At 38.6% G+C, this 25,301-nt stretch overlaps 2 protein-coding genes across 2 annotated transcripts in view; one reads left to right on the top strand and one right to left on the bottom strand.

The window, feature by feature from the left end:
* The first annotated feature begins 389 nt into the window (after positions 1-389).
* Positions 390-25,301, top strand: part of LOC146466329 (uncharacterized) — a 69,357-nt gene continuing 44,445 nt past the window's right edge. Inside the window, exons 1-11 of the mRNA XM_085127534.1 lie at positions 390-411; positions 2,195-2,256; positions 2,825-2,887; positions 3,761-3,804; positions 3,953-4,004; positions 4,417-4,436; positions 5,111-5,156; positions 5,520-5,567; positions 5,744-5,775; positions 6,149-6,194; positions 6,554-6,600. Coding sequence (XP_084983660.1) covers positions 390-411; positions 2,195-2,256; positions 2,825-2,887; positions 3,761-3,804; positions 3,953-4,004; positions 4,417-4,436; positions 5,111-5,156; positions 5,520-5,567; positions 5,744-5,775; positions 6,149-6,194; positions 6,554-6,600 — 482 coding nt within the window. The remainder of the gene's footprint in view (positions 412-2,194; positions 2,257-2,824; positions 2,888-3,760; positions 3,805-3,952; positions 4,005-4,416; positions 4,437-5,110; positions 5,157-5,519; positions 5,568-5,743; positions 5,776-6,148; positions 6,195-6,553; positions 6,601-25,301) is intronic.
* Positions 19,051-22,736, bottom strand: LOC146466331 (uncharacterized). Its single transcript, XM_085127477.1, has 2 exons — positions 22,283-22,736; positions 19,051-20,054 (listed from the first exon to the last, which is right to left on the bottom strand). The coding sequence occupies exons 1-2, from the start codon at positions 22,659-22,661 to the stop codon at positions 19,051-19,053; spliced, it is 1,383 nt and encodes a 460-aa protein (XP_084983603.1). The 5' UTR covers positions 22,662-22,736.

Raw genomic sequence — 25,301 nt, 5'->3', positions numbered from 1 at the left:
GTGATAAATTAGTTATGAAGTGCTTTCTCGTGGTATACCATGAATATCCCACTCGTGACTTGATATTTCTTTGTATACACACGAGCCTAAAGGTTCGTGTGCATACTAAGAAAAAGTCTCTAAGGGATATTTCAGTTGTTCCAGTTGTTCAGATGAGCAGTTGTTTCATCAAAGAAAAATATTTTCCTTATGTTCCGTTTCTTCAGTCAAAAAGCTGCTGACCAAAAAGGAAGCTATTGTGCACTAGAAAACAGACTTGGCGCGCGCATTTATAATTATGCTACGTCATAAAGGTCAATTTACTCGGAGTTTTCGGAAAACGTTGGAAAAAGCTACTCAGTGATTTAAAGCGTGACTATCAAAAAAGACAGAAACGAAAAGCTAGGAAAATGGCCTCTGGCGGTCCATCAGGTTAGTAAGCACACCTTAAGCAGTCATACGTGAAAGGCTTCTCGATTTTCGCTTTGACTTGGAGATTTTCCTCGATCGCAGACTTACTGGAAGCGAATTCGGATCCTGCCGGAGTAAAAAGGACCTCGCCCTGCACTTTTCGCTGCAATGTTCGCCAACCTACAGTTGCCGAACATAACATTTCCGAAGCCATTGATCCTAGGGCGTTAACTGAGAATTTTTAAATACAGTAGGGACGCAATGTGTTAAGAAGTTATTTTGGGATAAGCACAGCAAAACTAAACCAATGGAAAATTCGTTTTTGATTCCAATTCAATACATCGCATAACTTTCATGTGTTTTTAAAGAAAGACCGATGCAAAAACTTTAAATGATATATTTTATGGAGTGGGACACATTTATGGAAAGATGCAAACAGTGTTTAGTTGTGTTAAATTGTTTATTTTTTACACCTGCTATGGTTACGCTACAGGTTAAAATTTCTTTTATTGCGTCATTCCAAGAATGCTTAGAACTTTAGAAGAGTCGCGCGCATCGAATTCCAAATGTCATTTAGATTCACGTCATATTTCCGAGATTCACTCGGAGTTTTCGGAAAATGTTGATAAAAGCAACCCAGTGAATAAAAACACTAATATCGTACCCAGATGTTTGTCTGCAGCGAAAACATTTAATTTGGTAAAATCCATCATGTTCTCCAATCTGACTGGTCAATGAAAATAGCACAATGCAAGTCGCGTCAGCCATTTTCGCGCCACTTTTCAAATCTTTATTTTGCACGCGCGGAGATGCAATCCTTACAAAATATCTGTCTTGACACTTCTATCTTTCTGTGGAGATGGTTTCTTGTGTTTATTAAACAACTGCTACATTTTCGTATAAACGTAAAATTTTTTATAGTGTTGTCTAAGATTGCTGTAAAATTTTTGTTTGGTAATCTGACGGATGCGACTAACCATTACGCGTAAAGCAGCGCGCGCACATTAAGTACTATTATTAACAAAACTTTAGCGGCGGCTTTCTTCTTTCCAAGAAACTTGAAAACATTTATTTCTTTTTCTTAATATGGTAGATGAAACTTGACGTTTATAGCCACAAACAGATCTTAATTAAAAAACCATTTTGGGCAATTCGTGGAAGGTGAACAAGATAAACGATTTCGCCCAGGTATCCGCTTCTTAAAAATCTCGGAGGCTTTTCAAATCCAAGAATTATTATTATTATTTTTTTCAATGTGTTTTATAAAACCTAATGGAAGCTTCTGGTTCAAATATGTCCGATCTTTTACTCAATCTTAAAAAACTTTGTACGTTGTAGTTTTCAAAATTAATGTAAATCGATTCTTAGTAACCAAAATTGTGCAGGTAAAATGGTTTTTGGAGAACAAAATATTTGCGGCAGTTTTGAGAAAAGCTAGTCAGTATTGGTCTTCTAAGGGCGAGAAGATCTGGGTATGATATCGAATAGTTCGACCCGGTATCGGTGTACAGTCGGTATCGTTTGCTCAGTCGAGTTAAGAAAACTTGGAAGAGTCCATTGTGTCACTCTAAAATCGATAAAATCTGCTTTTATTTTAGGTCGAAGAAATATTTTCTTTGAGATGGAAAAAAAGTTAGATTACCAGGAACGAGAGAATGAGGTACGTACATTGTAATATAATAAATAGAAAAATATAAAATAAAGAGATAATTTAATATTTCTTCTTCTTCTACTTTCTTCTCAATAAAATTGGTCATTTACATAATTATTTAAATATTAATTTTTTTTTTCATTTTTGATTTAGAAGTTAAAGGAGAAGTTAAGGTTAAGAGAAGAAAAATTGAGAATGGTGACCAAGGAAACAGAGTAGGAGATTGTTGTTTCAATAATTTATTGTAATTAAAAGTCATTTTTATAACATTTTTTTGTATCCGTCGGACAGACCAGGTAACTACCAAAATGTTTTAATTAAAATTCAAAATAAAAGTTTTATTTTTGTATTTGAAAGTTCACCTCCTCGTCGCCCGGGACACAACCGGTAGCAACTGACAATTGCAAGTCACTTCCTTGCCCCCTCCAAGCGTTTACATTGTAAAATATATACTTAGTGGACGAATGAGAGCTGGCAATCAGGTGTTTTGGAGGAACAAATACAAAAGTCAGCTTTCCTATAGGTTAATTTAAATCTGTGTACCAATTAAACAGGCCGAGTTGGCAAAATCTGACACACAGTGATAAAAAATCGGCCCTATTTTTAAAATCTGCGACCGTGCTACCAATTTTCACTCTGCTCGTCTGTTTTACTCGTCAAGTAAGCTCTTAGTAACTCTAATGAAAAATAAAAATAATTATTTCCGTACGAAGTGCTTCTTTACTCGAAGGACAGGAAGTAACCGCCTTTTAATGTCCTTTATACTTTTAAATTTCGCTGCAGCATGAATTACAAGCGGTTGACTGCAGCCAAGAAAAAATTCAGGCCGGAAAAGAGAAGGCCCAGGTTTGTAATTTAGATAAATAAGAAGCTTGATTTTTTTCCTCTTAAAAATAACATACAAACGATGGGACTAGTAGAATGGTGTGAACTGGGTAAAACAGGGGAAATGATGAAATTAGGAGATGAAAAATGGGCGAAACAACAGACTGGAGAGAGAACGGTAAGAAAACGAAAAGCAGGGGTAACTAGGGGATAAGAGAGGGAACAGGGGTGAGAGGAAGAACGGAGGGATAAAGAAAGGAACAGAGGAAGGGAGGAAACCGGAAGGAGTGAGAATAAGAGAGACAAACGGAACTGGGGGAAAGAGGTCGGAACAAGAATAAAAGAGAGGACAGGGGAATAAATATTTAACCGAAGAACAAGGGGACCACTGGGATATTGTGTGTACAGGGGGAAAGATGCATAGGGTGGGGCCAATTAAATAGGTGGAGGAGGAGTTTTGAAGTGTGGTGCAACAATACACAGAGACCGGGAATCATGGATGCGAATAGGGGATTGGGGTATTAGTTGGGGAGGGGGAGTCATATGGGAAGGAGGACGAGGTTGTGAGAGATAAGGGGTAAGAAACAAAGAAGGGGATCGTATGGAAAGACGAAACAGAGATTACGGTTGAGAACAAAATGAAAAGAGACAATGAGACAGTGGTTGAGGGATAATGAAGTATAAAAGGAATCAGAAGATTAGGAATGAGAACAGGGCCAAAATTGGCGTACAGTAGGGCGGGGGAGGGGGGATTAGGGCAAACACCGTTTGTGAGTTAATGAAAGATGGCCTCAGGAACTTTCTAGTCAATTTGAAAGTGTTGGGAATGAAATCGAGATATTATCCCTTCAGGTCACTTGTTTATAACTGTATCGATCTATGATCTGTTAACAGGCTGATCTAAAAATGATGCAGGAAAGGAACACCGACTTCCACGGGTGAGTGTTCGCTGCAATAACACAACAAAGTAAAAAAATACGAGCTGATAATTGAGAGAGATATAACAGGACGAGACCAGTTATGGTGTGTTATTTTTCATTGAAATATTTAACAGTGTTATTGTATTACTTTGTGTTTTTTTTCTAGGACACTTCATGAGCTGAAAGTTGAAGGAACTGACAATATTGATCAAGAAGAGGTAATTGTCGTCATCAGGAAGTCTTAATCTAAAGTTATTCCATAAAGGTTTTGAAATTGTGAGAACTTACTAAATCACTAAGAAGTCCCACTTGATTGCAGGAAGACAATGAACTAAAAAAGCAGATATACCTTTTGTATGTCGTTGTCTTCTTGCAATAAAGAAGGAGTTTGAGAGAGATAACGGGAGGAAACCAGTTATGGTTGGTTATTTTTCAATAAAAGTGTCAAAGTGCTATTGTATAGCGTTGTTGTTCTTTCTGGGAAAGTTCGCGGGCTGATCACTTGATCACAAAGTCATCGCTGTCATTATCATCATCATCATCATCATCATCATTATCATCATAGCATGTTACTGTCACCAATCATTGACAGAACTTATTACATCACTAACAAACCCTTCTTTATTGCAGAAAAAGAATGAAGTCAAAAGGTATGTACGCTTTTTCAATTTTTAATTCCTGTTAGCTCTGATGTATAGAATCTCAAACTGAAAATATTATGTGGCTTAGATCATATTAAGTTTACCAACACTGGAAAAGAACTGTTAGTTGAACTCAATTTCAACAAGAAAATTAACGATAATAAAACAGCATGACGTTTCGACGACTTCATATCGTCATTGTCAAATGAGTAAAAATGGAAATAACGGAAAGGCATATTTATAGGTATTGAAAGTGAGAAAATAAATTAGCATGAAAGTATTCAGGTAAAGAGTTTCGCGCGAATGGAATCCGCTTGCGTGTTCAGTTTCGGTCTTTTGTTCTTGATCAACAGCATTTCGTAGACCAAACATTCAAATTTGTCACGGCATTTCTTTATGACTTTGACGTCATGCTGTTTTATTATCGTTAATTTTCTGGTTGAAATTAAACTCAACTCTATGTTAATTGTCAGTTTTACTTATACATGGCATTATTACTCCGAACTATAAGCTCTCTCATTAGTTTTATTTTTTTGTGTGTGTGTTTTACCAGTGCACCTTTTGGGATGATCGCAGCAAAGCTAGAACGAATTTTCCAAGCCTCTCGAAATGTTTATTTCAATAGTCAGTTTAATATTTTAACAAAGCGCCTTCTTAAATTACATATTTCTGTTTACCTGCAGGGATATTGACAATTTTCTCCAAAAAATCGAGGAAAAGAGGCAAGAGGTACCTGATGATGTCATTTACTCTAAACTGTACTTTTTTATTTTTTTAGTTTAAGTTTTATATTCAATCTTCCTTGAAACAAATTTAGTTCCAACCAAATGGTTGTTGATCAGATTAGTTATCATGTTGATCCAAAACATTAAACGTTGGAAACGCGTTCTCATGCATTTCATATCTCGAAATGCTGGCCAATCAGCAGACCAATAGCCTTTTGCACAGAGTATATAAACGTAATTCAAAAAATATGCTTCAATACTTATATACAAACAGACGTCTTCTGCGATTGGTTTTAGGATGGTCATTTTAAAAATAACTCTGAAGCAGATTGCCATATTGTTTATTCATCGTTTTTTTTTAATATAGAGGGAAAATCGAAAGGCCTCTTTAGATGAAGTGAGCGGAACTTTCCAGGTTTGTTTAATTATTTCATCTGGTCGTAGATTGTTCGCTTTCCTCTGCTTAAAAGTAAACTTGTTCCTTGTGTTTGTTTGTGCCAGAAAAGGCGTCTTCTATTGCAGGTTAATTTCAAAGTTACCTTAAGCTTTTCTTCGTCTTTTTTCTTATTTTCTGTTTTGCTTGATCAACAGACCCTGCTGGAAACAAAGCGGCAGATGGAGAGGTAAATATATTGAACTGTAGGTCATATTCTCTGGTTAATTTTATAGCTCGATTTCCACTACTTATGAGTGAATACAAAACTTGACGTGCTATACTATAGCTTGTTAATAAATTCAAATGGAGTAGACGAAAAGGTCATTCTTGTCAGGAGTTAGAGGAATGAACTAACATGCAAGTTGAAATCTTTAAAACGGATTCGTGTGGATAGTGAAAATACTGTAAAATAATTGTATCACTTGCAGGGATCACTTGTATTGATTCTCTTTTTCATTTGTCTCGCTCTATATTTGTTTGTTAGGATTCCCTGGATAATAGTTTTTCCACAGTCATTACCTAAAATATCATGCAAATATTTTTCTTTCTCCTTTCCGTAGCGAAATGAAAGAACTGAAAAGTGAACGAAAGGGCTACAAAGAGCAGGTGGGTTTATACAAACTCGAACTAAAATAGTTTCCTTGCACTAAGACGTCACGTGAATGAGGAGCTTTGATGCTTGACCTTACCTAAAGCTCACATTTCAGTGCAATATTCAACTGTAAAGAGGGAAATGGTTCTATTCAAGTTATCCACTAGCTCACTACCATACGTAACAATTGATATATTGTTTAATTGGTTCGATGATTAATTGATTGATTGATTGATTAATTGATTGGTTAATTGATTGATCGATTGATTGATTGATTGATTGATTGATTGATTGATTGATTGATTGATTGATTGATTGATTGATTGATTGATTGATTGACTGGTTTGATCTCATTTCATTTCCTCTTATTTAGGTCAGCAAAGTGCAAGAAGCACTTGATCATCACGAAGAGCTGAAAAAGTGAGTAGATATTTTTATTTAAAATACATGCTTCTTACCTGACCACAAGCGGAAACTTGGCCGCATTAGCGTATGGGTTGTAATGATGAGATTACCGTATTAAATAAAAGCATCCGAAAAGAAACGAAAAAAACTGACTAAAACAAGGCGACAATAATGATGCTGAATACAAATGTATTGTGACAGAAAACAGAAAAAAATTCTAGAACGTTTATTACGTTACTAGCCTTAGTGGATATAAAATACACACTGGAATCGTCGTTTCTTTCTTGTGATTATTGAGAGGACCACTAACGCGGAATTCATTTATTTTTTAAGTAACAAAACCAAGGAATTACTAAGGCTCGTGGTCGGCCGATAATCGTTTTGTGAGTTGACTGAATCCAAAAGATTTATACGATAATAACTCAGTAACGGTTTGTGTCAAACAAAGGTGTCCGCTTTTTCAGCCCTGATAGAAAGAGTTTTACTGCTCCTTTGACTGCCAATGATTCTAAAGTTTATGACTAATAAGCCTGTTTGCTTTATGTTTAGGGAACAACTGGATGTGAATCGCGAGCTTCAGAAAGAGAACGACTTATATGAAATTTAATTTTAATTGTTTTCATTTAATTACCTATTCTTTTGCGGGCCAAGCAAGGTACAACAAACATTCTAAGATATCGCGTCGAAATGAAACTTTCAATGTGTTGATATCAGCGATGTTGAAAGCACCAAGTGGGGCGATTTAAACAAAATACAAATGTTGGGTTAGAAAAATGGTTTGCAAATAGAGTAGCAGACAGTAAACGTTTTGGTTAAAGTTCTTCGAAGAAGAAAAGTGATTTTATCTCATTTCACTAAACTTTCTTTCTTCTTTGTTTTAGACTGCGGCCTTGAATGAAGATAACAGAAGAATGGAGGTAATTTGCTATTGCTACGATAGTTGTGGAATAAACGGCTTTGTAAATGCATAAAAAATGAGACAACTTCTAGACCTCAAACTAGAGATACACCATTTTAGTATTTCTGCGATGAACATAAGTTTTGAATTTGGTAGATTGAAAGAAGAACAACAACAACAACAAAAAAAAAAGAAACAGACTATGAACACGGAAAACAATTTCTTCTGTTACCTACAACTGTCAAAGAGAAGCCCGCATGAAATGCTTGCACTAGACTGTACAATACAATACAATATTTATTTAAAGTCGAGGGGCATAGGGAGTGGTCGCCCAATCTCCCGAGCCAGGGGCTCGTGATAAAAATGCTCGACTAAAAAAAATAATAATAATAATACTAATAATAATAATAATAATAATAATAATAATAATAATAATAATAATGTGAATATTTATAGATATCAAAAATACATAAATGGTAAAATGGTAAGTACAAAATGACTCAGATGATTCGTGAAATTTCTAACGGAGAAATGTATAGGCAAGACAATGAAAACTACAATGTGATCAAGACATGCAGCGATTCCATCGACATCCTGATCGAATTTTGTCGACCAAGTTCAGTTTAGATATTTGGTGTTTGAAGAATTTTAGGGTTTCTGAGGACTGAACAGTAGCTGGTAGAGTATTCCATAGATGTGATGTAATGTAACCGAATGAGTTATGTTTTTATACAATGTATTCCATGTAGACTGCTGTAATTTGTTTCCAGATCCCCTTTAAAAGTTGTAAGGGGTGGCCCGATGATTAAAAAAGTCGGATATGCACATGGGGCCATTGAGCTTTAGGCTTTTAAAGAGTGCGACTAGCGATTGTTCAAGCCTTCTCCGTTCTAGACTGCGCATCGAAGCTGTCTTGAGCAACGCTTCAAATTCTGTCGAGATTCCGGGCCGGCTTGCGAGTGATTTTAGTGCGTTATGGTTGGCAGCTTCTAATTTGGTTTTCAGCGATTTGTTGATGCCAAGGAGTATGGGGCTGTAGTATTCAAGATGTGGGAGAATGTAGGCTTTATATAATCGTATACAGATGTCCGTGGGTATAAAGTTCCTTATTAGACGTAGTGTGGCTTAACTGGTAGTCAATTGTTCTAAACTGTGTTATTTTTATCTACATCTTGTAGGAATTAAAGACACAATTCGAAAGGTAAATGGCAGTTTGGCGAAATTTTAAAATCTTCTTTCTTTCTTTTCATGTAAATGTAAGGTATGCTTAAATACTTCTGTTTGTCTTTATAGTAAGATTGCAGAAATGCTTAACAAGATGGAGAACATCAATAAGGTATTATAACTATGAAAGCTTTTGGTTTTTGTCTCGTGACCAGAAGTTGGGAACAATGCGGCATTTTCTTGTTTAAGGTTCATTCTTGCATAGGTCTAGCCTAGTTTCCAAGCCTTAACGCTGTCAATACAGGAAGTGAGCTGTTTTGCAGGCATGGGTTCGAGCTGTGACGTAAACTTTAATAGCATATCTTCGATAACGCGTTGGTAAAGAATGGAAACCAGGCTTAGACAAGGCATAGCTTTGGCTGGATTGAGCTAAACAAAATGGGGGTAAGGGATTCTAGGAATGTGATGTCCTGGAAAACGGATTAAATTGGTGCATACCATTGTAGACGGATTTTATGTAAAATACTTCACAAGTTTGATAAGAATGAGATTTAAAACAGCGAATTACGAATAAGTTATCAATCCACGCAGCGCCAAAGTGGGATCCGGTTTATCTAGTCCGAGACGGCACAAAATTATGAGAGGTTTTAAATTTCTTTTGCTTGATTTAAAATCCTCGCTAAAAAGCACAAACGTTGCTTTGCCACACCGGCAACCGAAACATGAATCATGGCCCTGCTATTTAGGTTTTCTCTTGCTATCCAATCTAAAATCACCAGCCCGTCTGTGATCCACGAACCGCTATTGTCAAGAAGGATGGTGAAGACTTCTGAGTCTTAGAAGGAGGCCATGATGAGTGAAAAGTGTTCTTCCCGTAAATAATTTCTTTGTTTGTTTTTATTTTCGCAGTCACTTTCTCTGGAAATAGATGAACTTAACAGGTGAAAACAGTGTTTTCATGCTTTCAACCCATTAACTTGATTTTATTTCAATCACAACTTAGCGGTTATTTTGAACATCCTTGCACAAAATGAAAAAGAATTTTAATTAAGGGCGCGAACACTATCGGTAGCATATATTTGATTTATTTATACCATTTTTTACTTTACTTTAATTTAGGCAGGGCCCAAGAAAGGTCGAGGAATTCTCAGTTTGGAAACAACAGGTGAGAAAGAACGAAAGAAATGTTACTTGAACAAACCTCGTTGCTGTTTGTAATTTCAGATTTTGATTCAGTGAGTACTGGGAAAAGCATGGCAAAAGGCATTTATCATAAAGTTATTTCTCACCAAATGAAACACCTGAAACCAAAACAAAATGCGAGGACATTTTTTAAGCCCTTAGTTTGATGGCTTAGCGAGACAGGCCCAAAGCCGTATTAAACCTGATTTGAAAAGGTCCCTTGCAATTTCCTTTCACTTATCATTATGAAACGCGGCTTAATTTAGGATCAGTAATCCTAGCTTGTCAAGGTAATTAGACTAACTTGCCCTTTTCTTTTTCAGGCTGTAAATGAACTTGCAAAGAAAGATAGGTAAGTTCCACAAAGCAGAGAATCGAGTTAGCTAAACTATTATATCAATGACACGATGACCATATTTTGGAAGTTAGAGTGACTGTAGTGAAGTGAGAGAGCTGGCTTAGCTAAGCAAAACTTGTTGCGCTTTGTGAAGTTCCAGCAGTTCACTGGAAGGAATGATAAGGGCCAGTCATACTTGATTAGATTTCAGTTTATGATTAGTTGGGGTTGGATTACACTTTAATTCTCAATGCATAATAAATATAACAATTAAAGAAGTAAGGATTTGATTACCAAACGCAAGAGACTGAGAACTCTTTGAACTCTTTGAGAACTGAGAGATTTTAAATATTATTTTGTAATACTTCCGTAGACAATCTGTGAGTAAGATCGTTTTTCTGTTTTCTCTCTAACAGTGAACTGACAGAACTTAAGAAAGTGCTTGAACCACTGCAGGAAGTGAGTATTGAGAATACAATCATACATCAGAAAAGTGTTAACTAAATCACGCGAAGAGCTAAGAAACTAAAATCATGACTACGATACAAAAGTTTGCACTGTGCAATCTTTGTATCTAACGACAGAATCAAAATATTTTATGACTATACCAAACCCCTCCCACCCCCCCCCCCCCCTTTAAAAAAATCGAGATTCTGGACTACGTGCTGCCTCATTCTATATTATCACCACGAGTAATGTTTGGATAACAATAACAATTAAGACTTCTGAAGAAAGCTGATTAGATTAACACCAGTCTTCTGCAACAGCTTGGTTCGACACCCTCCTCCAACAGTGAGTCTAAACTGCCCCTACACTATCCTGCATAGGATCTGAAATGCCACTATCCCAACCTTCAGATAGAGGCCAAACGGTAACAAAGCTAATTGCCTAAGGAACTTGTAATATTAAATTTTGCTTGCTCGTGTGCGGTATTTTAAACACAGATGTCTGTAAACGGAGTAAATTGAAATTAGAGTAATAAGATATATGAATTAATGACATGTTATCTCCTCACCAGTTTCCAGGAAGAAAGAGATGCAGGAAATCAAGAGGGGTTATTAGACTGCTATGCAGTCTGTTCTGCTGTACATGTCGCCGTTAAAAGATTCCTCTTGTTTTATATCAGAGTGTAAATAATGTGCTGTTTTGTAAATTGAATACCGTGTATTTTTTTTCTACATCAAACTGACGTGAACAATTTGTATTCTTGTTTTAACGAACTAAAGTAAAACTTACGCTCGTTTTCTTATGCGTTCAGATAAATGAATAAATATTCGTTTTAATTGACAGTTTGAGCTGGGTTTCGATATTAAACCTTTCGCAAATATTGAAAGATGGACTTATTCGGAACTGAACCTTTAGTGCTTTTCAGAAATGAGATAGATTGTCGACGTTTCAGGAGGAATGTGTGGCAAGGCGAGGAGAGGACGGGAAGGGATTGGACAGTGGGAGGAGAGGGAGGGTTCACGGTCTATCCAGCCCAGGAAGAACTGCCTATTGCCCAGACCATGACGCGCATAAAATAACGCAAGGTCCAAGTTTAGATCGTTGACCTGCGTGATTTCCATGTAGAATCAAGAGAAACAAAGTGAAGGAAATAACTTCCTGCGAGCAGAGCTGAGGCCAGTCTTAATTGCCCTGTATACCAGCGTTTAGCTCTCTAAACACGCAGGATAATGTCCGGCTCGCTAGCGGCTATGACGTTCGTGTGCTTCTTATCATTACATCAAACAATGTCTTTGGGTTTCCGTGGAAACGTTATTAACCATTTACAGTTCTTCCTCTGTTTTGCAGTGCGCAACTTTACTTCGCATTAAGGCAAAGTCAAAGTTTCTATCAGCTGCTATATGTAACTGCTAAATGTTATTCAGCCCCTGTTGGAAAACCCAGTCTTGAAACTCGATCGCCGAGATTTACCATCGTTGAGTAAAATATCTGCAAAACCAGTATGGTAATAGAATGATTTCCTTCAGACGCCCAAGGGCAATCAAGGTTACCAACTAGGACGGTAACTACTTTTGTTACTGCGCATACGTTCTGCGCATCTCGGGATACTCGGGTTTCCTTTGGGTGGTGCCTACTAATACAGGGATATTTTTGCGCGGTTTAAAAATAAGCGAGAAAAACAGAACTTAGCAAGTGTTCTTGGTATCCAGAAAGAAAAATTTGGAGTAAAGAATTGAGATGATTTCGTTGAATTCCTCATACGAAATACTTGGTACGAAAACTTTTAAGACAAACTTGACGTTAAATAAAACTTATGCACAGAAATAAAAATGGAGGAATAGAAGAGAACGTTTGTATGGACCGGTCAGTTTGAAGTGTAAAATAACGATTTCGTTGAGGCATGAATATATAGGTTTTCGATGCTTAATAGGCCATTTTCATGATGGCTTTATTTGACTACAACTACCAGAATTCATTTCCTTTTCCTTTTCAAATTCAAATTTTGTAATCCCAGTGGAGAGCAAAGAACAATAGCTCTAATTAGCATGAGAAAACAAAAACCTGAAGGATTCTGGTAGTTGTAGTCAAATGACGCCATAGTGAAAATGTCCTATTGGCAACTGCTTCAGTAGTCGGCGTAGAGACAGGGCTTTTATTTCTATGTATTCTTAATTACATATATACCCTATCTATACATTATCACAATCATATGAAACAAAGACAGCTATATTTCTGTCATTTTTGTCTTGCACTTCTGTTATAGTAATTAAATGTCAAAGTATGCTATCAATTCACGTGAGCAAATAATGAAAACTGATTCTTTGAAAAAACCTACAACAAAATGAGGTTAGTTTTTTTTTAAATATTTCTCAGTTAATAGAGTTTCTTGTCTAACCTATCGAAGCTGCGTCGATAACAGTAAAACTGGAAGTAAATTATGTTTTAAACAAGAAGTTCCGCAATAAAAGGGCAAGCCCCTCCTTCATTTAACACCTTTGTGGGCGTGAGATCTAAATTTAGACGCCGTTCAGTGGTGGCAAGTTGTTGACTCAAGCGTCCTCTGAAAAAAAAGGGCCTCCAAATTCCATAATGTCACTACAACAATATGAGAGATTAATTTCTAATTTCTTTAACGGGCTTTATTCTGAAAACTAAGCAAATTGTATCCGAGATAAGGGCCCGTAGAAAAATTAGCATGTTGTTTGTCAGTTGTTTACGCTCTGGTGGTTGATTGACAACTGAAGGTGAGAATCGCCTGGCCAGGCCTCTTTTATACCGGAACTTCCTGTTTTAGACATTTGTTGGTTTATTTCCCACTGAGATTCAAAAGTAGTTTATACTGGTCAGCAATCAGCTTTTCGTGCAACTCCAATAGCTCGTGGTGATACTCTAAGCGGAACCGCTGAAGTAACTAAAACAGAAAGAGAAAAATAAGAAAATGTCTGTCAATGAAAAACCCTAAGAAATGATGTCGCATAAATTATCTCGAGTATTTCGTGGCAATAGCCAATCAGAATTGATTCTTCTGGCTTTAACTTTACGTTAGGAAACGAATACTAACTTTGATTTTCCTTCTTACGAGTTTAAGTATAACTTGTAACGTTGTATTATTTAGCCTCTTGTTGGATTTTCATTGTAATTTTATTGTATTTTAGACGTAATTTTTGCGTGATTTCTTTGTAAATTAGATGGACATTTGTCCGTCCTTTCGTTCGTTCACTAACAATGCGCAGATGCAAAGCAACCAATTGGAGCCTAATCCTCTATCCTAGAGAAATAGGAAAATACTGAAACATTATAAACAACGGCGTTACGTTAGACGTTTCTTTTCCGTTTCAAGGAAAGGAAATGTGGGACGTCTGCACGCAGGCTATAAGAGTTTGGACTGGGGGAAAAAAAAAAACATACCAGTCCCAATGAAAATTTGCATGTCTACTAAAATTGATCGAAAGAAGAGCTAATTTGATGCAAGTGAGCGGCATGTTTGTATCAAGATTCAGTCTCGCCAGTTAAAGGCAGTTTTGGAGCCAAGTTGGCATTATTCACGTTATCAAGAAACGAGGTGAGTAGCAATACTTTATTACAACCCAATCAAGTGATAAAATGGTTTCTCTCAGAAATATATCACGCTTTTTAAGGGTAGGGTTTGCAGATGGTTTCATAAACTCCAATTAAGTTTGTTGTGAGCGCCGTTTGCCGGTGAATATGCAGTGGGGCTGTTGCAAGGCTGAAACATTCAAACAAACCTGGCATAACATTATTATTTTGTGCTTCTCTGTTAACATTCCAGTAAAATTTCAGTCCACGAAGATCACAGTTAGTAAGAAAGATGATCTACTGAAGACAACCTCTCAGTTGAGCGGCGAGTTATATATAAATATCGTGAATAAATAGCGATGAATTTAAACACTTGTCGAATAAAAAGTGACGGTTTTACTCAAATAATGAAATATAAAGAAAGACGTAGTATTCGACACGTCACGACTTTGAAAGAGCTAGCTAGAATATTTTTTTAGAAATGATATCGTTCAATTTTAGCTCAATTTTTTAAAGAACCTCAGTTATGCACCTGCCATTTTTAGTAGTTCCTTGTTTATACTTAACACACATTTTGGCAAAGTTTGGTGTGCCTCGATTGATAGTTGTCCAGTTAATTCAAGCAATTTATCTTTTGAACAAAAATACAGCTCAAAAAAATTTCTTTACAAAGAGGTCTGTATACCTGGCACACTTCCTGTTTAGTTATTCGTACTTCTATCTGTTTATTGTTAAATGACATCCTCGTCTAGTTCAGAGAAAAGAACCAATTTCCCACGCCAAATATCTAGTGAGCGATGATTTGCACGAACTTCGATGCCCTCGCGATCATAAATTACAAATTGAGGAAGGATAAAAACAACTAAAGAAATTAGACAACCAATCAGATTCTTGCTTTCACCTTATGCCATATGGGAACAGCTGATGTTTTAGTACAAAAATAACATCGTTTTAATACGTTGTCATGTTTGATCGAAGTTAATCTACACACGCCTAAGAACTTCATGTGGACAATTATTATTTTATCAAAACAAGAATTCACCGCATTCGCAGATCTTTACGATGACAAGAATAAGCTTCAACTAAAGAAGCCTTGGACATAGTTTGGCGTTGATCGACTATTTGGGCAAAATGCGTCGCAAAGGTCGTAGACGAAACAAGAAATTTCGCCACAGCAAAATTGACACGTTTGGGTAGAGTTTGAGACTTTAAAGCAACCGTCTTTTCCTAGAGAATATTTGTCGGACTGTTCGGCTGAAGGACTGAAATCTTTATAAAAACAAGGCATAAAATCATTATTTTATTGAAATTCTTTCGAATTTTTACGTCGCTATCAAGATTTCTGAAAATGGAGCGACGATTCACGATTGATAACGATGCGATCAAACACTTTTAGGAAAATTTAGGAAATTAGACGCAGGAAGTAAATTTACTGTTGATATTTTAGAGGAGCTACCGTTCAATAAGGTAGTCAATTTTAATAAGTTAAGTCAATTGTTTTTTTCTTACAGACAGACCATCATTGGCAAAGTACCAAAGGAAAAACCTTTCGGAAACTTTGCCTTTCATATTTCAGGTCGAAGATCTTATGCCCGGCTCATTTGACAAACATTCATGGTTTTTAACTTACGTGTTTATGGCATTGCTATGACCATATTTGGAAACTAGCATAGCTCATGTCTCTCAAAACAACTGCGAGACAACCACACTGAACACGGGAAAAACAAAAGAATGAATCATTGAAATAAATCAAAAAGAAAGATCTAGTCTAGGAAATGAAATATTAATCAAAGAGTTCTACTGTAAGAAACGACTGAACTTCTTTTTCTTTACTTTGTTCTTATCTTCAGCTTACAGCGAATTAAAACGAGGAGAAGGAATGTTTAAGATTTAATAAAGATGGTTGGTAACGCTACTGAAGATCCTTCTTTAGAAAAGCTGAAACATGCGTGGAGAAAAGTTTTCCTCGTTGAATTTATTGTGATAGCTATAATCAACGTTTTCACTGTCGCCGCCTTTTCAAGAAATCGCCACTTACGCAAGCGCACTACGTATCTGATAATAAACCTGACTGTGGCTGATTTACTGGTGGGAGCAGTGACGGGACCAGTGGAAATATTCGGCCAAGATTTCGATCGTGGAAATGGTTTCAGCTGGAAAGAAATGATCATGTTAACCTGGAGGGTCATATTTCCCCTAGCTTCTCAAGCCAATCTTTCGTTCATTTCTTTAGAGCGGTTGCACGCCACACTTTTCCCATTTAGGCACTGTTTAATTGAGAAATGGCTTTACTTCAAAGTTATTATTGGCAGCTGGATAATAACTTTGCTTCTGGCATGCATGATGGCTGTTCTTAAATTGCTCAAATTAGCTACAATTCCCTGCACATTTCAATTTTACACTTGTCTTACCCTTCTTATCATAACTGTTTCCAATGTTATCATTATCATAAAAGTCAAAAGTAACCCTCCTCCGCAGCATTTTAGTGCAGTTGCCTCAGAAAGGAAATTGTCAGTAACCTTAATCATAGTTACCGTGGTCTCAATCCTGACCATTCTGCCCTTATCTATTTGGATGACAATTGAACAATACATAATCAAACAAATGCCCCTTGCAGCGTTCATTCAAATACACGGAAAGTTAGCGTTATTATATTTTGCAAATTCTATCGTCAATCCATTGATATATGCCATAAGAATGCAAGAGTTTAGGAAAGCTGTCAAACAGCTTTGTAAAAGGACTGCAGAGACAAGGGGTGTCCAGCTGCCCACTAAAAAGCATGCAATATAATGCATGAGTCCAAAGATAAAAGTAATAACCCAGTGCTCAATCTCATGAACAGTACGATTGTAAACTACTTGCTCAAAATATTTGTTCAATGCCTTATTAGACAATCAATAGGAAGAGCTTCTGGAAAGTTTTATTGAATAAAGAACTATTGACTGTGTTGCTTTTGGTCTCTTCACTGTATATAGCCTTTGTAATTAAGGGGTCAAAGGATGATCATAAGTAGTCTTTCATCAATTTAGTTTCTTTTATGCCTTTTCTCCCTTACAAATAATTAGCACAACCCCAACATGCTGCCTTGCCTGAGCTATGTTTACTGGGCAAAATACCACATTCAATGACTGGAGTAAATGGCTATGGGTAAAATCCCATAGCCGCATTTATTATAAAATATTTTTCAATCAAATCCTTGATACAAAGTTTGGCCCAGTAAAGGTGAGGGCACTGAAAACGCCATAACTATAATACAAACCAATAATAAATAAAAGGGAGTGGCTGGGACAAGGGGAGGAGGAGGGATGAAAAAGCGTGTCTTCAACCACCGTCAAGATGAACTGAAGTAACACTCACGTGGATGCCTGGTCACGTGGCCAGCATAAGACTCCTAAAGGGTATCGGCTGAAATGTGAATACCTGCCACCCCAAGTCCCAGGCCCCCAGGGAACTGAACAATACTCACTCGGAAGAAGAGACATAAAAATCCTATTTGCAAGCAAATATTTTCTTTATGCCTTTTCTCCCTTACAAATAATTAGCACAACCCCAACATGCTGCCTTGCCTGAGCTATGTTTACTGGGCAAAATACCACATTCAATGACTGGAGTAAATGGCTATGGGTAAAATCCCATAGCCGCATTTATTATAAAATATTTTTCAATCAAATCCTTGATACAAAGTTTGGCCCAGTAAAGGTGAGGGCACTGAAAACGCCAAAGCATGTGTCCGTACACAAGCCGCCCCACCCCAGGCAAACGCAGCAACGAGAAAAATGAAATACAATACAGGAAAGACAGGTGGAGTCGCCCTTGCAGACTAAACCCATCTGTAACCTTTTCAATAGAATAATTATTAGGTCAACCCAAAGCAAGAGCTGCCCATGCTAGCTAATGCCTTGGATCAATCATAACAAACTAAACTATGTGAAATAAAACCATGAAAAATCCAATACAGGAAAGACCAGTTTAGTTGCCTTTGCAAACTAAACAATTGGTAAAGTTGCTAAATATTACTATACATGATGTCAACCCAAAGCAAGAGCCGCCCATGCTAGCTAATGCCTTGGATCAACCCTAACCGACGAAACTATGTGAAATAAAAACATGAAAAATTCAATACAGGAAAGACCAGTTTAGTTGCCTTTGCAAACTAAACAATTGGTAAACTTGCTAAATATTACTATACATGAGGTCAACCTAAAGCAAGAGCCGCCCATGCTAGCTAATGCCTTGGAGCAACCATGACAAACTAAGCTATGTGAAATAAACACATGAAAAATTCACCACAGGAAAGACAAGTTTAGTTGCCTTTGCAAACTAAACAATTTGTAAACATGCTAAATATGACTATCCATGATGTCAACCCAAAGCAAGAGCCGCCCGTGCTAGCTATTGCCTTGGATTAACCATAACAAACTAAGCTATGTGAATAAAAACATGAACGTCTTGCCAACGTGACCTCCAAGTAAATGTGTACAAGGTACTATATAGAATGCCAACCCAACGCAAAAGCTGCCCATACTAGCTGATGCCTTGAGCAACAATAAATAATTTAACTAGGTGAAATAAAGTTAAGCCGCCCTTGCAGGCTGAACCCATCAAAAACCTGACTCAAAGTACTCCACACCATGCCAACCCAAGGCAAAAGCCGCCCATGCTAGCTTATGCCCAAGATCAACAGTATGTAATACAGGTGCAAACACCATCACCCAAATGCCCTGTACAATCAACAATGGTATGTTATGACAACCACCCGCCACCAATGAGTAATAAAAATAATGATCGCATGTAAACCAAAAGCAAGAGCCGCCCATGCTAGCTGATACTTAAGGTATAGATAAATAACACAGTAAACTAAGGCAAATTGCACCTGCTGGATGGCTAGTGAATGAAAGCGTTAAGAACAAAGACTAGGCATTCTTAGATACTTTTGAAATGCATTAGACTTCCACCGTCCTAAGAGGCCAATTTGAGCATCGGATAACCCCTTATCTGCAGCATGGGAAGCAGCACCAATTCGAAAGCTGTGCCCCTTGTAAACTGAAGGGGACAAACCACAAAACTGTATAGCAGACGACAACTGATTTGCAAAATACGAACGAGAAACAGGAGTCCCATCCACTGCAATGAACAAAGCACCCGGTCTGGATCCCCGCATTGCCAAATACTTAGCCAAACATTCAACAGGGCAAGCTTGTGGCTGGCGAGAGACTGTGATGGAAAAGGGGCGTTCATTGTAGCTATGTTTAAAGTTTCCAAAAGTAATTTTAAATGCGATTATTTCCTGCGAAGCATCGAGCAGTTTACTAATCTGCGAAATTTGGAGGGGAGAATTCTCATTACGCCCACCAGTGGAAGTCATTTCACCAATGCGTAAAAAGGCAAAGAATGCCAGGGAACACATCGCCTGAAACTGACAAATTTGGTAAGAGGAACCGACCAACGAAGGTGCCATGGAAAGCAATTTATCTAAAATTGGCAGTGTAATAGGAAGACGACTATCCAGGCGAAACCCAACTTTGTTAAAACCTTTAAGCATTTGCGAGACATAAAAAACTTTAGATGGATCCGGAAAACCCTGAAGCTTATGGCAGTAACCCAAAGGCGAGACATACGTCATCACCGTGGATGGAGCGTAATGAGAGCGAAACAGATAGGCTATAAACAAGGCCAGAACGGATGGTGAAATAGGCATTGCCCTAAAAGGGAGTTGAAATGTAGAAATGAAAAACTGAAGAAAAAGCTTCCAAGCACGCTGATAAGTCGGTATGGATGAGGGCTGAAGGCTAGACCGAAGTAAAAAGGAAGCTATGGATGCCAACTGAGCGGCTGCAGATGAGGAGGTATCGCTGTGGGAACTTCGTGCATGTAAGCTGGTGCCAGCTGTTTGAAAGTCTGCAACTGTAACCGAGACAAAGAATCAGCCAATTTGTTCTCTACGCCTGGAACATGCTTTGCTTTAAAGCAAATATTGTAATGAAGACAAACCAGAACCAGCTTACGCACAAAAAACATTAAGTCCTTGTCATGACAAGTCTGTTTGTTGATAACATGTACTAAAGCCTCGTTATCAGTAAAAAACAACACACGCTGATCCTTAAATGCATGTCCCCAGAGATGCAGGCTAAGGACGATGGGATAAAATTCAAGAAATGCAATGTTACGGTGACGCCAGCTCTCTGGCCATTCACCATAACACCAATGCTTGCCAAAAATTGCGCCGAAACCGATGGCACCGGATGCGTCTGTATACAATTGTAGCTGATGCGAGTTAGACCATACATCAGAAAGAAAAAAGGAATGGCCATTAAAACTAGCCAGGAATTGCTGCCAAACCTTAAGATCTTCCTTAACTTCTCGGGTTACCCTGATAAGAAAATGAGGGCTGCGAATGCCCAGCGTCAGATCAATGAGACGTCGCAGGAATGGCCTACCGGGAACAACTACTGAACATGCAAAGTTTAATATCCCTGTTAAAGACTGAATCTCACGGAAAGTAACTTTGCGACGTCTAAGAAAACCTGAAATTAAATCCTGGCACTTAGCTAACTTATCTGGAGGTAGCCGTGCTTCCATTTTGACAGAGTCCAACTCAATACCCGCAAATGAAATGGTTGAGAATGGGCCAAGAGTTTTTTCCGGTGCCATAGGAATGCCCAAATAATGACATAACATTAAAAATAAATCTAACTGTTGTTTGCACAAATTGTGAGTGGGCGAAACTATAAGAAAGTCATCCAGCAAGTGCAAAATGTGATCGATATGCAATTTCTTTTGGGCAATCCATTCGATAGCAGAAGAAAACATTTCAAAAGTTTTGCAAGAGCTAGAGCAACCCATCGGCATACAGCGGTCATAATAATATAATCCTCTCCAAAAAATTCCCAAAAGATTGTAATCTTGAGGTCGAATAGGAATGATGCGAAAAGCATTCTTGATATCTGTTTTGGCCAGAAAACAGCCCTGGCCAACAGTTTTGATGGTACGAATGGCATCGTCCACTGTAGCGTAAGATACACTGGAAAATTCAGACGAAATACCATCGTTTAAAGATGAACCTCGAGGAAAAGAAAGGTGGTGAATCAAACGGAATTCACCCTCTGTCTTTTTAGGGACCAAACCAAGGGGAGATATACGAAATTGGGAAAAGGGTGGAGAGGAAAAGGGGGCCAGCAAGTCGTTGAGCTGTAATTTCCTTTTCAATTTTGGCATCAACTGCTTCAGGGTTTTGAATTGCAGAAAGGAGGTTTTTAGTGCATGAAGAGTCTTGGGGCCCGTCATAATGCAAAGAAAAACCATAATGGAAGCCATTAGATAAAAGCTGGACTACTGAAGGGATATACCCAGAAAGAAAAAATTGCAAACGATCACTGTTTTACGGGTGTTGGAAGCCCCTGTGGGGGTAGGCTGGGGTTGGGTCTGGCTGCTGGAGGGTTTATTGTTGCGTTGATTGGGAAAGTTTGATGCACCCTTTTTTCCGTAGGCACGAAAATTACAATTTACGGCCCGATGGGGGCCATCACATTTAGAGCAGGAATGCTTAAAAGAGCATCCCGAGCAATGGCCCCCTTTGTGATACTTAAAACAATAACCTCGGGGGACATCGAGGGGCTTGACGGCGCTGCTGGTGGAATTAATTTTCTTAGCATTACCCTGAGATCTCAGCCACAATTCCCAATGTATCGTCCCCCATGGGAGAGTTGTGGCCTGAGACTGGCGCAGGAAACGAAAATTTTCATCGTAAAAACGCCAATTATGCCCCCTAGCAGCCAGATCCTGAATAGTGGCCCCATACTTCATGAGGCCTGGGGCCTCATGGGGATACTGTGCTGTATAAATACCTACAAATACATGAAAGGCCTGTAGCCAAACATCTATTGACGTAATCCGCTTTGCCTTGTTAACTGGTTCAAGAGCTAGGGATGGGGAGGTGCCTTCCTGTGATGGTTGAAGCGTAATTTGAAATTTATCTTCAAACGCCGGGTTTACAAGTAGAGAGCCAAAATCAACAAATTCATTTTGCAAGATTTTGCTACGAATTTTAGCTGGAACTCGCGCATCAAGTGGCAAATTCACAGACATAAATATATCATTGGGACGCTGGGTCCCAGGGAGCACTTGCTGCTCACCTGACAGGGATGCCAAAACCGATTGAACTCCGTCATGTACAGCTGGCACCTCCACTGCATTCTGTATCTGTGAAACTGGGCCCAAACTGTGCTGCAAGGTGGACCCAGAGGACTGTGCATGAGTGGACGGCACTGGGGCTGGAGGCGCTGAAGATACAGGGAGTGATTGAGGCGGAGCTGGTGTGAAGTCAGGAGTCTGTGCTACCTGAGGCAAGGATCCCAAATGTTCAAACAATGGCTGGAACTTCCGTGTAACTTCCTCCGTCACCCGGGATACAAGTTGCTCCAGCACTGGCGAAGAAAGAATCGCAGTGGCAGGATCCGCCAGGGTTGAAACTGTTGCGGTGGAAGGGGCTGACACCAAAACCTCCGGCATCATGGAAGCTGGTTGTTCAGATGACGTCAAGTTACCTTCCGAAACTGCATTCTGCCTTCGGGCCCGCCGCGGAGGGGAGGTTACTAAAGCCTCTAAGGCCTGAGATGACGGGCGCTTGGACCTTTGAGAACAGCGAGGAGGCATCTACAAATAAAAAAGGAAACAAAACCAGAACCAAGAACTAACACTGCAATGGAAAATTACAAGCACTGAATACAGTAAGCAACTAGACAGGCATGGCTGACAAAGTGTCGCCGCAGGCGCCTGTCAAAGCGAATAATGTTAAGCAAAATAACGTGAGAGCAACAAGGGCTCTAATAAAAATAAAATAAACAAAACCAAAGTGAGAGCAACAAGGGCCCTACTAAATTAAATTGGAGCAACAAGGGCTCTAATAAAAAATAAAATAAACAAACAAAAGTGAGAGCAACAAGGGCCCTACTAAATTAAATTGGAGCAACAAGGGCTCTAAAACCAACAAGAGCAACAAGGGCTCTTATTTCAAATCAACATGAGCAACAAGGGCTCAATATACAATAAACTGAGAGCAACAAGAGCTCTAAAATAAAATAAAACAAAAGAAAATTGAGAGCAACCAGGGCTCTAGTAGAAAACAGCAAAGAGCAACAAGGGCTCCAATTGAAATAAACATGAACCACAAGGGTTCAACATAAAATAAAAATAAACAAAAGCAAATATGGCTCTAATAAATATAAAACTGTTGAGAGCAACAAGGGCTTCAACATAAATAACTTTGAGTAACAAGAGCTCTAAAACAAAACATAAACAACCAATAGCAACAAGGGCTCCATAAAACACGCATGAACAACACGAGCGCAGGGAATAAATATAATCAGGGACATAAGGCGTTCACAAATAAATGAACTGCAGGCACGAGGGCTCGAATTCCTACAACAAACATAAAATGTAATCTGAGCACCGCAGGGATAAGAAAGATCAAAGAAGGCGAAGGGCCTTCAAGATGGCTCCCCGATAGCTGCGATAAAGGGAATACTGGCCGCGAGAGTTCAAATGAACACCGTCGCACAAATAAGGACTGACGGTGGGATTACTAAAACCCCTGTGACGCCAAGAAAAAACATTGGGGCGAAGCTCTAGAACTCCGTTCAGATACTGATTAAGGATCGGTGCCGCCGCGTTGAAGAACGGCGCGCGAACACGACGTATCACCTCGCAAACACCGATGACACGTACCGAATATTAAAGATGCCAAGAGCAAGTGGACCAAATCATCAATCTCGGAACCGACAACCTCAGGACGCTCATCAACAAGATCATTAGTGCCTATTTCAAGAATAATAATGTCAGGTCGACGAGCCGAAACAACACCAAGGTCATAAAGGCGAAGTTTCTCCACAGTACGACCACCAACGCCATGCAAGTGAATCACGGCGTCACCCACGAGATCAAAATGCTCGGAAGCACGAGCATCGAAATTGGATGAGAGGTCTGAACTTAACCTTCGAACAAATGAATGACCCAATATAAGAACCGTAGGAGGTGAGCTAGCCATGGAAGAGACCAAGCCAAGAAAGAATCTAAGAAATTACAACCCGTGAAATCGACTACGCACACGTGCACGCAGACTACAATCGACCCAACCGAGAACTAAAACAAACAACAAGTCGAACGAAAACGGAAAGCTTTTAGCTTGCAAAGACAAATGGGCCTGGAGAAACTACTAAAGGGGGTAAAAAATGAAGAAACTCACCTTGAATGAAAAAGCGTGTCTTCAACCACCGTCAAGATGAACTGAAGTAACACTCACGTGGATGCCTGGTCACGTGGCCAGCATAAGACTCCAAAAGGGTATCGGCTGAAATGTGAATACCTGCCACCCCAAGTCCCAGGCCCCCAGGGAACTGAACAATACTCACTCGGAAGAAGAGACATAAAAATCCTATTTGCAAGCAAATATTTTCTGTTTGTTTTGTTTTTTTATTAAACTTTTTTGAGTTCCTGAGAGCCTTGGGAAGGCGACAGGGTTGTGGGTAATTTTACAGTGCTTGAAATTCAATAAGCCACCTGTGTGCAACTGAACTGTTATGATGTGCGCTACATGAAGATGCTGTTAGGTGCTTACAGTGGTGAGTATGTTGGAATTTCAATCAGAGCATCAGAGGGCTGCAGTGGTTCAACGCTCATCACTGCATTGTAGCTATAGCGGTCCATCTCTGTGGAACAGCCTACCCTGTAATCTTAGGTAGGCTGAAACACTTAATTTAAGCAACTACATAATCTCCATTTTAGGTAAGTTGAAACACGGCATTCATGGAAAGCAGGACAAGTTTTCTTTAGGTTTTAGTAATATTGTTTAGGATTAAGATCTTCATATATTTATACATTTTGATGTTGATAGATTATCTTGTAGTTTTCTGTTGTATCGACCAGATGAATTTGTTTAACCCTGTGTAATTGAAGATTGAACTGAACTGAATTGAAACTGATCGAATTATGTCAAGTTGTGTCATTTTTTCTCTCTCACCGAGGTGTATAAATGGGTGCTGGCTTGGGTAACTGTGTAGGAGAGAGAAAGGGAGAGTAAAAGAGTCCCTAGGCCTGATAGATAGAGTAACCAACTCCTCCAATAAAACACTTCTCAACAAGAATGCAATGTTGTGT

The sequence above is a fragment of the Pavona decussata genome, unplaced genomic scaffold (genome assembly GCF_977016875.1).
Source record: "Pavona decussata unplaced genomic scaffold, jaPavDecu1.1 SCAFFOLD_145, whole genome shotgun sequence".
Taxonomy (NCBI): Eukaryota; Metazoa; Cnidaria; class Anthozoa; order Scleractinia; family Agariciidae; genus Pavona; species Pavona decussata.
The sequence above is the reverse complement of the archived record's forward strand: the minus strand, read 5'-3'. Positions and strand labels throughout refer to the sequence as shown.

What these genes read in the sequence shown, in the direction of transcription:
- LOC146466331 (XM_085127477.1), bottom strand. Translation starts at nt 22,661, where the DNA reads ATGATGCCGGAGGTTTTGGTGTCAGCCCCTTCCACCGCAACAGTTTCA. An exon ending in GGTTTTGGCATCCCTGTCAG is followed by an intron (nt 20,055 to 22,282) that starts GTGAGCAGCAAG and finishes TCTCGGTTACAG; the next exon opens with TTGCAGACTTTCAAACAGCT.